Genomic DNA, 12,072 nt, shown 5'->3' with positions numbered 1-12,072 from the left:
GGTGTGCGCCCCTGGGAACAGCCCGTAGAGCACAGACTCCTGTTTTACAGAGCTGCTTGGGATGAACGTCGACAAAAACCACTGCATCTCTTTCCACACCAGTTTTGCAAAGACACATTCCAGAAAGAGGTGGTGAGCTGCAAACGCCTGTTGCACCTCCTCAGGCAGCTCGCCCAATTGGAGAAGTAAGTTTCAATCGATTTGCCTCATCAGCAGTGGCCCTCAGGTAAGTCATGGTGGGGTGGGAGGGGCAAGAGAAGGTGAATGGGACAGTGCATGCTGATGGTGGGCTATGACTGCTCAGTTGGAAGAGGTGTTCCACTCCTCCAGAATTTGCAGGAACATTGCTTAAATTTTTTTTTAACAGTTGTTAAACTTTCATACGTGCTTGGAGAAGAATCCTGAGCTGAGCAGCCTCACTGCAGGCCAACGTCAGCAAAGGAGCTTGAAATATGCATTAGGTTCCTCGTTTACATATGCAAGAGGTTCACTGTGAGTTTTAAGCTCCCGTCAGAGACGCCTGAAAAATGGCACAATACAATTACCGGTAATACATTTTAAAACACCAAGGCGCTGGTACTAGAAATAGGGCCGCATTGCACCTGTTTTACGCCAGTAAAATGGGGACGTTGTCCAATTGCTACCCCTTTTTCTGTTTCCAGGCCAATTCTTTGTTTCATTTGAGAACTGAAATCGTGAAACCAGACTAATATCCTTCTTCTTATATACCACACTATTAAAACCAGTTTCATGTCATTATTTTTTAAGATTCCTTCCATAAGGGTATGATAATATGCTGGTGCCATCCCAAACACAATACACCATTTGAAAATGAGAGCAGTGAACTTTACGGGCAAGGCCAGCATTTACTGCCCATCCCTAATTGCCCTTAAGAAGATGGCGGTGAGGAAGGAGGAAAGGTCATTGATGAAGCAGTTGAAGATGGTTGGGCCTAGGCCACTATGCTGGGAACTCACCTTCCAAACCCGCGACCTCTACCACCTAGTAGAACAAGGGCAGCAGACACCTGCAAGTTCCCCTCCAGGTCACACAGCATCCTGACTTCGAACTATATCACCGTTCCTTCACTGTTGCTGGGTCAAAATCCTGGAACTCCCTCCCTAACAGCACTGTGGGTGCACCTACACCAGCAGTTCAAGAATGCAGCTCACCACAACCTTCTCAAGGGCAATTAGGGACAGGTAATAAATGGTGGCCTAGCCAGCGATGCCCACATCCCGTGAAAAAAAATTTTCAACGTTAGCCGGGTACATTCAAACCACTAGCAGTGGTTTGGAACACCATTAGCAGTGAGAAACACTTGGAAGGTCACCAACTTACTCTTCCTGTCCCCAAGAGTGATGTGCATGTTTTACATTAATTTATTAGAAGCTGAATTCAGTTCAGAATATATTTTCAGCCTATTTGCACTGCAAACCTTGTGGAGCAGATAGCCAGTAAAACTGACGGCTCCTTGGCAGATCCACAGTGCCCTGCCTTGTATTACAACAGGGGATTTAAAGGACAGCTTGTCTATATAGCTACGAGCTTATGTGCAGTCCTAACCAGCTTGAATATTGGCTAGAAAGATCACCTGATGTCAGCCTTGCATTAAAACAGGTTTCTACACACCGAAGACTGGAAGGGTTGGGACGAAGCAGCTGAGGGTTACGCTCACGAAATCTCTGCGGACTTGTACAAAAGGTTCAATTCAAAAAATCTTGCTGGAAAATTAACTGTTGCTGAAGTAGAGTAGATCAAAAGCAGTCACACATTGTAGCAATATCACACCAACATTTGACAGAATGGTTATTTCAGGTGCTTCATGAAATTCAAAAGGAAGCTGGTCTTGGTACTGTTTCTTTTTAAAGCTATAGCAACTTCACCATATGTTAGCTATGTCAGGACTTAGATTTCTCAATGTATATGTTGGCATTACACAATGTGTTGCAGTAGATCATCCTTCACTGCTGGCATATAAACCAAAAAACACAATCGTCACTTCTATCACAACCCTGCAAATACAGAGCAACAGCACTGACCTTGTTGAAGTCTTCAGATGTTGCTCTCATTTCCTTCCACGTCTTATTTAGCAGCTGGATGCAGATGCAGAAAAACTCCTCAAATGATCGGTCATGGGTGAAAAACATGGGGTGGAATTCGTTGCAGGTGTCACTGGCTGCAGGGTTATGCAGGAATTGGACATTGGGGCAAAAAATGGGGGGGGAGGAGTAGGAGAGAGTACAGAAGAAGGGGCAGGTTGAAGAGAACCAAAGGGGGTTGAAGAGAAGCGAGGGGAGGGGGTTGAAGAGAAGAGAGGTGAGGGGGTTGAAGAGAAGCGAGGGGAGAGGGTTGAAGAGAAGCGAGGGGAGGGGGTTGAAGAGAAGCAGGGGAGGGGTAAAATAGAAAGCAGAAAGAAAACATCATTACACACTCACTTCAAATATTAGATAGTAGATAACAATATACACAATCTCAAAAGATTAAAGCCTCAACTAAACATATACATTTTAGTGCTGAGTGATACCATAACAAAAGTCAAGAATAACAAAATTTTAAATCCATACAATGCAGCATTATTTACAGAACCAAAAATGAAGCACCACTATCCTTCAATCTCTTTAAGGTCTATATAATGCGAAAGATATAACTAACAATACAAAATTCTCCCCAAACTCAAGTTACCCTGTACATTGTGACCAATTGTTGGAAATCACTTTTCCAGGTGATATCTTGCTGTCCTGAAGGCACACATGAAGAACAAAAAACCGTTTTTATATTTAAAAGTGATGCGTTAGCAGTGAGATTTCAACTTGTTTAACAAGAAATAGCTCATCCATCAGGAACACAGGCAGCCTAACCTCACTGTCACAGAATCAATTCATAACATAAAACAAAAGGTTTCTGAAAGTCTTTCGCAATGAGGCATATAGCTCGAAGCCACTCATCACATTTCTTGTCAAGGAAGTAATTAAGTACTGCTCACAGTATAGACAAACCATTCAAGGTAGCACAATCTTTCCTTATATTTTAAAATTTTATTTTAAATTAAATTTGTTTTGAATTTCAATCTCATTTCAAGTAACTCGAGGTGACGTGATACACAAGGCTAATTATAACCTTGCCCACCAAGCAAAAAGTGGACAGGCGTGCAGTTAAAACAGCCTGTGTAACTTGCCCGCCCCAATCCCGCTGTCTTCCGGTGGGTTCCAATCTCCATTTAATTTGCCATTTGGGGAACTTTGCTGAGCATAAATTGGTTACCGTGTTTGTCAACATATCATTTGTGACTACACTTCAACGTGAATTTATTCATTCTGCAGCACTTTAGGATGTCTTCAGGACATGAGGAGACATTATGTAAATGCAAGTTCTTTCTTCTTTCATTCCTCTCATTCAGAGAAGGCACCGGGATATGGATATTGAATTGGAAAGATTTGCACTGCAGCAGAAAGGAGTTCTCTTTTAACATTGGGACAGAATAGAGGAAGTTGCCTGGGAGTGCTTGATGCTGGAACCAGATCATAAAAGATTGGAAAGTGGGTCCCACTCTCCAACATAGTCATCCTTAACCTTGACGAGCACAAGGCTTAGCAAAAGTAATAAATTCTTCCTTTTAATTTAAAGACTGATGATTCACCAGCTGTGCTCCTCTTCCATTTCTACCAATGGTGCAAACAAATTGAAGCAGAGGTGGATTTTATGAATAAATGAGGATACCTAGTTAGATCATATGGAAAACTAATGAGAAACTGCATTTTGATGAGGACAGTCCTTTTTGTTTGTCTCTTTTCCTCAGTTGGATCTTGCCTACAACATTCACGGCAGCCTGGATTATTCCAGACAATGACTCTCCTTCCATATTTCACTCATCCCAGGGAAGTGCCTGACCTCTTCCTCACAAACCGAGATTGGGTACTTGTTGTGTTCTCTATGACACCACAGGCTGATGCTCCCAACCATATTTGAAACAGAAAACTGGACATGTGAGCAAAAAATCAACAACAGGACAGAGCTAAGGTTGAAGGATTTGGAGTTGGATGGGTCAAAGTGCACTCTTTGGAAAAAAGTAGCAACCCAAGTCAACAATGCCATAAAAAATGCAAAGTACTGGGGTCTATTTCTAGAGAAATAGAATTGAAAAGCAGGGAAGTTATGTTAAATTTGTACAAAGCCTTGGTCAAAACACATTTAGAGCGCTGTGTATAGTTCTGGTCATCATATTACAAAAAGGGCATAGAGGCATTGGGGAAGGTGCAAAAAAGTGTTGGAAGAATATCAGGACTGAGGGATTATAACTACCAGGCAAGTCCATCAGGCAGTGGTCTGCACGTAATGTCCTCGAGGTCCTGCGGGAAAAGGAAATGGTGGATCCTGTCGGATGATTTCCCGAACAGACTGTCAAACTCATTTGGCAGCTTGCCTCATTGCCAGAACTTTCAAACAGGCACCAAGACGTAGCTTAGCTCGTGGTGAGAAGTGCCCTCCCGGTCAGATCCTTCCTGTACCCCGGAGTCTCACCACCTCCACACGCTACCCTCGAGGTGGCTGCGATGGGGAAAGAGACTGTCAGCCACCTCCTTCAGGAATGTGCCTTTGCAAAGCAGGTCTGGAAAGAGATGCAGTGGATTTCGTTGAGGTTCGTCCTAAGCAGCTCTGTAACATAGGACTCTGCTCTACGGGCTGTTCCCAGGGACGCACACCAAGATAAACATCAAATGCTGCTGGAGGATGCTCAACTCGATGAAAGATGCATTTTGGTTTTCCCTGAAACTTGTTGGTCTTCCAGTGCAAAGAGCTGTCCATGACCGAGTGTTGCAGACTGGCACATTCCAAGTTCCAGGACTATGTTCTGAGAGACGCACTTAAGCTTGGGGCAGCCGCCGCAAAGGCTCAATGAGGAAAGGCCACTGTGTAAGGCCCTCCTGCCGTAGTATAACTGAGGGGCTGGAAACCATGTAAAACCCCTTGGGCTGTATGTACCAGAGAATGTTTTTGGTATGTAATGCAAATATACATGGTAAATATAATCTGAAATGGCAAGAGTAGTGAGGCACCTCATGTACTATATTTGAAAGAAACTGATGTGTATTGCACTTTATGAAATTTCCAATTTGAATTGTTTTGTAATTTTTTCTTTACAAATTTTATGAACAAAGTATATTTTTGGGAAAAAAATAAATAAGCTGGAGCTCCTTTCTCTAGAAAATGAAGGCTGAAAGCTAAGAAAACTCTAACCCTGAGAGAGGTGTTTAAAATTAAGGGGTTTGACAGCATACATGTAGACAAGATATTTCCACTTAAAGGAGTCCAAAACTAGGTGCCATATATATGATAGTCATTAAGAAATCCAATAAAGAATTCAGGAAAAACTTCTTTATCCAGAGGGTGGTTAGAGTGTGCAACTCGCTACCACATTGGGTAGTTGAACAGCATTGATGCATTTAAGGGGAAGCTAGATAAGTACGTGAGAGAGAAAGGAATAGAAGGATATGCAGATAAAGTTGGATGATGTAGGGAGGGAATAGGCTCATGTGAAGCTTAAGCACCAGCACAGACCAGTTGGGCCAGATGGCATGTTTCTGTGCTGTAAATTCTATGTAATTCTATGCCGCATTATAGGGCTGCCTCCTGCACAGCAGTCAGCCAAATTGGCAGACTGGCCAGTGGGCAGGAGGGGACACTAGAGGCAGGAGGCCACAGCCCCTGCACTGAGAATGGAGCATCAGCTGTGGGCTGTGATTGGGAGGGCTGAGGGAGAGAAGGCTAGAAATCAGGAGAGCTGGGAGAGGCCCTGCGATTTGGAGGGCCGGCGACTGGGAAGCTTGGGGGAGGCTGTCAATAAGGAGATGTGGGGGAAAGGCCGGCAATCGGCAGGGCAGGCCTGGGGGGGCGAAGGGCCTGTGATCGGCAGGGCAGACCTGGGAAGAGGGCTTGCGATTGGTGGGGCAGGGCAGGTGCGGGGTGGGTGGGGCCTGCGCTCAGCAGGACAGGCCTGGGGAAGTGCCGGTGATCAGCAGGGCACATCCGGGGAGGGGAGGGCCTGCAATCAGCAGGGCAGGGCAGGCCCGGGGGACAGGAGCCTGCTATTGGCAGGGCAGGCCTGGGGGAACGCCTGCGATCAGCAGGATAGGCTTGGGCAGGGGGTGAGGGGTGGCATTGGGAGGGCCTGTGATCGGGAGGGCTGGGGATGCCGAAGGAGCACACTAATCTGGCCCTCAAGGAATGCTAAGACAGCCACACCCTGGGGAGCCAGCAGCTCCCACCTTGAATCATCTGTCAGGAATGTCAGAAACAGTGACTTTGGGATGCAAATTGGAGCCCTGCCTGCCTTTGCTGCAACCACGTCCATGGCCTGATTTCTGCATTTCAAAATTTGAAGGGGTGGACAGTGGTCAGTTTGCTCGACCCTGATATTTTAAAACCATCCCTCGTTCCCTGTCAATGTGGGAGTTTAAATCAAAGCCAAAGGCCTGGACAGAAGAACAAGGCAATGGCTGCTCAGCTTAGTTCCCAATCTGAGCCTCGTCAAAGCTCTGAACAACCTAATAGCAAAGCTCAGTTAATGCTCCCATCGCATGAAAAATGGTCGATGTATACTGCTACTGACAGACTTGCACATTGAGGATATTTGCAGCTGGTGTACACCCATTCTAGTGCACAGTCCTAAAAGCTGTCAAATGGTCCAATTCTCACACTGGCAGAATAAGCTACTTGTGCAATGCCTCTGCACCTACGCAGCAAATTTATATATCCCTCTGGACTTAGAGAGCACTTTCAAATTACTTATTTAAAACCCCAGCGCAAGGGAAAATAGCTCTTTGCAAAGACTTGATGAGCTTTTGACTGAAACGCAAATAAATTAACCATGAATCCATGAAAAATACTCCTCCCAGTACTTTTAGGTATATTCCCACATTGCAGCAAGTTTGTGATTTGATAAGAATGATATGCAGCACTGCCACTGGTTACTCTAATTTACTGCGTTTAATCTCTTTAGCATGACTGCCTCAATACTCAAGCCACACATAGATTTCAATTAGTGCTCTATTCAGAAGAACATAAGAACTAGGGGGCAGGAGTAAACCCCTTGAGCCTGCTCTGCTATTCAATAGGATCATGGCTGATCTGATTCTAGCCTCAACTTCACTTTGCTGCCGGACCCCATAACCCTTGACTCCCCCTGTAGATCAAAAATCTGTCTAACTCAGCCTTGAATATATTTGATGACACAGCCTCCATTGCTCTCTGGGGTAGAGAATTCCAAAGATTAACGGCCCACTAGAGAAGAAATTCCTCCTCATCTCTGCCTTAAAAGGGAGATCCCTTATTTTGAAACTGTGCCCCCTAGTTCTAGACTCCCCCATGAGGGGAAACATCCCCTCAACATCAACCCTGTCAAGCCCTCTCAGAATCTTATATGTTTCAATAAGATCACCTCTCATTCTTCTAAACTCCAATGAGTGTAGGCCCAACCTGCTACCCCCACATCCTAGGAATCAACCTAGTGAACCTTCTATTCCCTCAGGGCCTTCTATTAACATCACCAATTTTTTTTTCGAAACACTTAAATGCCATATTAAATGTCAGCCACTGCACTTACTCATAACATTTAAATTTACTGCATTGCTCCACAGAACTTTTTACTGACTTTCACCGTCAACAATGTCTTTGGGGGTAAGTAGAAAAGCCATCTTGCAGAGAGGACACATCAGGTGCTTCTAATGAAAGAACTTGCATTTATATAGCACCTTTCATGACCACTGGACATTCTAAAGCACTTTACTGCCATTGAAGTACTTTGGAAGTGTTGTCACCGTTGTAATGTAGGAAACTTCTTGTTCACAGCAAGGACCTACAAACAACAGGAGATAATGACCAGATAATCGGTTGTAGTTTTTAAGGGATAAATATTGGCCAGAACCCCGGAGAGAATGCCTCTGCTCTTTTTCCAAGTTTTGCCATGGGATATTTTGCTTCCCAACTGAGAAGGAAGATGGGGTCTTGGTCTAACTTCTTACCTGAAAGATGGCAGCTCTAATAGTGCAACACTCCTCAGTACTAAACCGAAATGTCAGCCTACATTATGTGCTCTAATCTCTGGAGCAGGGTTTGAACCCATAATATTGTGACACAGAGGCTGCCACTTAAGAACAAGAATAGAATGTATTGCTATGCCAATATGCTTTGTTGAATGATCATTTTCTTTAACCCACTGACTGGAGATCTGAATTTATATATTTTTAAAGATATTTTTTAAAAGGCCAGCTAAAAGGATGACTTTGCTGGCAGTTTATGATGGCTATCTAATTTGCAACACTGTATCATACACTGCAGGGCTTGTAAGGAGGGAGACGAAATGTCTGCTCATGCCCTAGCAAGAACCAGGACCCAGGAACTTTAAAAGGAACTACCTGTTATTTTTAGCAAGAGAGAAATACTGCTAACTGCTATGCTTGAATGACTGAATTCATGTGACAAGCCCCTCCCCATCTGTGGTTTTAAACTTTTTTTGTCTGCGGCAGAGGAAAAGCAATTGGACGCTGACATGTGCAGACCCTAAGTGGGGATCCCTCTCTCTCTCTCTCCATTCCAGCTTGAAAGTTTTCAAATCGTGCCTGTTGACTGAGCACCTTTGCAAACTCTGGCTCCAATCAGAAACCTTGTTGGAGGAAATCATCTGCACCGCTGTCTCCAAGAGACTCACCAAACCAGACATCTACCTCTTCAAACTAAAAGCCTCAGGACCACCAATTTCAGCTGGAAGCCAGCTGGATCAACAATCCCCATAGACTGTATACCCTTTTTTCCTATGGACTCTAACTCAACCAATCTACCTTTCCTCACTCTGTAACCTGTTTGTGTGTGTGTAAACCTCCAGAGTGTGTGTGTGAGTGAAAGTTGGCACATTGTTTATTATTTATTAGTTTGTTTTAGGTACTAACCTCTTTCTTTGTTAACTCAAGAAAACCTGTCCGATTTGTCCTTGTTATGATCATAGCAAGTATGTCATCAAACACCTACTGAATCGGCCAGTACAACCAATTTAGTTTTAGTTTTTTTTTTAGTTTTTAGTTTTAGAGATACAGCACTGAAACAGGCCCTTCGGCCCACCGAGTCTGTGCCGACCATCAGCCACCCATTTATACTAATCCTACACTAATTCCATATTCCTACCACATCCCCACCTGTCCCTATATTTCCCTACCACCTACCTATACTATTGGCAATTTATAATGGCCAATTAACCTATCAACCTGCAAGTCTTTGGCATGTGGGAGGAAACCGGAGCACCCGGAGGAAACCCACGCAGACACAGGGAGAACTTGCAAACTCCACACAGGCAGTACCCAGAATTGAACCCGGGTCGCTGGAGCTGTGAGGCTGCGGTGCTAACCACTGCACCGCCCCTAAGAATTAAGGAAGAATTAAACCTGTTGTGGTCAAACAAGGAGAGGGAAAAGAGGGAAGCCCTTCAAACCCTCCTTACCTAACCTTAACAGTATGAAATTAAAATGGGGACTAAATTACATCTGTCATTTGGTCAAATTATCTTCAGCCTCTAACCCTGCTTCACCTTCAGTCAATATTTGAATCTGTTTCCCCTGTGTGTCACAGGAGACTGCCTAGTATTACTGTATTTAATTTACTCTTAATTATAGAACCATAGAAAAGTTACAGCACAGAAGGATTTAGTACGAGATGATAAGGACATGAGTTTTATCTTTGCTTTTCAAGCAATATTTAAATACCTGAGATCTCCCAAGTGCTTTATTAATTTTACTTCAGGTCAATGCAAGCCGATGCACCAGAGTAAATGCAAAAAGCACCAGGGCAGGACTGCAAAGCTTCTCAAACTGGAAGCTTATTTATAGCAAGATAATCATTTAACATCTTCCAAATTAGCTCACTGGCCCTTTGAATTGAACCAACTCATCTTCTACTGTTCTGTCAGCTAGTTGTGACTTTAGATAACAAGTGTGACGACACAAGCGCTATCCATCAAATGCTTGACAGTTCCAATTGGAGTTGACAAATTGGTAATTAATCCCTGGAACACAACAGCAATATATTTGCACCATTACAAACCTGAGGATGCTTTGCCATTTCCCATGCCTCCGACAATCAGGATAGGTCTGGTGTTCATTCAGTAGATAATGCAGACACAGGAACCTAGAAGTTTACACTACAGGAGGCTACCATTTGGCCCTTCGCATCTGGCTGGCTCTTTACTAGACCAATCCAAAACTAATCCCACTGTCCCAGTCTCTCCCGTAGTCCTACAACATTCCAAAATTAATATCATAGAGTTATAGAGCCATAGAGAGATATAGCACTGAAACAGGCCTTTCGGCCCACCGGTCACTGCCCTTCTCTCTCCCTATAGCCCTGTATTAATCCAAAACTAATCCCACTGTTCATTTCTCTCCCACAAGCCTTGTACAAATCCAAATAAATCCAACTGGCCCACTCTCCCCATAGCCCTGTAACTATACAAAACTAATGCCCCTGCCTTGCGCTTTCTCCCTCTTCAAATGCTTCCACACCTTTCTTTATCACATCTTACTCATTTTAATTTGATAATATCATGCAATTCTGACACATTTCACTTCTTAACAATAAAACAGACCTGTATACATGGGCTGTTCTTAATCCAAGCTTTTCCATGCTTTGTATAGCAGCATTAAAATAAACTGGCTTGTACAGCGCCACAAAACTCTAACTTATGAACAAAAGAAACACAGGCAAAGATTAAACAGTTGCTATCTTCTATTTATGTTAACAATTCTGGCCTCTTTCCCATTAGTGATTTTCATCGCACCATCATTAGCGGCCATGCCTTTAGCTGTCTCGGCCTTCAGTTCTGGAATTCCCTCCCTAAACCTCTCCGACTCACTACCGCTCTCCCCTCCTCTAAGACGTTCCTTAAAACTTACCTCTATCACTAAGCTTTAGGTCACCTGCTGTAATATCTCCTCGGTGTCAAATTTTAATTGACAACACTCTGGTGAAGCATGATGTGACATTTTACTGTGTTAAAGGCACTATATAAATGCAAGTTGCTGTTGTTTACATTTCCAAAACTTGTTTGGTCATTCCAAGCAGTTTTGTCAACCTACTGGTAATAAATTGATCCCTATCTGCAGTCTAAATTGCCAAGAGCCACTGCTCATCAACCATCTGTAAGTATGAATAAATTTTACAAAAATCTTAATTAATTGAAAGTAATGGCTACTGCCACATAAAACAAATCCTGTGTCCTTTCCTTCACCTACTCTGAAATTTTAATTCATTGAAGTAATGAATTGGTTGATTAAACTGGAATTATGCGACTGTACTTAAAATGGCAAGATGAAAACTTACGAAGTTCTCCCACTTTAAGGATTTCGCACAGCATCCTGGTGAGCTCGATGCTGCTACGACCAAATGGACACTCATGTTTGTCTTCTCGACTGCTGTTCTCCAATACGATCTAGGAAGAATCCGCAGCAGGGGTAAGAAAGTTATAATCAATTGCTCTGCGCAGTCAGCACAGTAGTAGAATCAGTGTCAATGGCTTTAGACATAAATTACATAGAATTTTACAACAAATTCTACAAACATGCCATTCGGCCCAACTGCTCAATGCTAATGTTGATGCTCCACACAAGCATTCTCCCATCTTACTTCTTCTCACCCTATCAACATATCCTTTGATTCCTTTCTCATTCATGTACTTATCTAGCTTCTTCTTAAATGCATCTATGTTACTTGCTTCAACCACTTCATGTTGTTGCAAGTTCCACAGTCTCACCATTCTCTGGGTAAAGAAATTTCTCAATTCTTTATTGGATTTATTGGTAACTAACTCTTATTTATGGCCCGTAGTTTAGGACTCCCCACAATACGGACTGGATTTTATTAGCGCACTGCGCTCCACAGCAGTGTGCTTTGAACTCGGTGGCCTTCCGACATGGAAGTGTCGTTGCACAGCTTCCGCGATATTACACGTGGGGGCTGATTTAAATAGAGGGGACAGGGCGGCCGCCCCCGATGACGTAGAGGGGGTTGCCGCTGGCAACGGTGTCCAGC

The 12,072-nt window shown here is 43.6% G+C and overlaps 1 protein-coding gene across 6 annotated transcripts in view; it reads right to left on the bottom strand.

The window, feature by feature from the left end:
- elmo1 (engulfment and cell motility 1 (ced-12 homolog, C. elegans)) overlaps positions 1–12,072 on the bottom strand; it is a 321,507-nt gene that overhangs the window by 111,882 nt on the left and 197,553 nt on the right. For all 6 annotated transcript variants that reach the window (XM_068056594.1, XM_068056610.1, XM_068056619.1 and 3 more), the window contains 2 exons: positions 11,365–11,473; positions 2,043–2,179 (listed from right to left, as the gene is read on the bottom strand). In XM_068056594.1, the coding sequence (XP_067912695.1) occupies positions 2,043–2,179; positions 11,365–11,473 (246 nt within the window). The remainder of the gene's footprint in view (positions 1–2,042; positions 2,180–11,364; positions 11,474–12,072) is intronic.

This window comes from Heterodontus francisci, chromosome 2, assembly GCF_036365525.1.
Source record: "Heterodontus francisci isolate sHetFra1 chromosome 2, sHetFra1.hap1, whole genome shotgun sequence".
In the NCBI taxonomy this organism is placed as follows: Eukaryota; Metazoa; Chordata; class Chondrichthyes; order Heterodontiformes; family Heterodontidae; genus Heterodontus; species Heterodontus francisci.
This window is presented reverse-complemented; position numbering and strand designations above follow the sequence as displayed.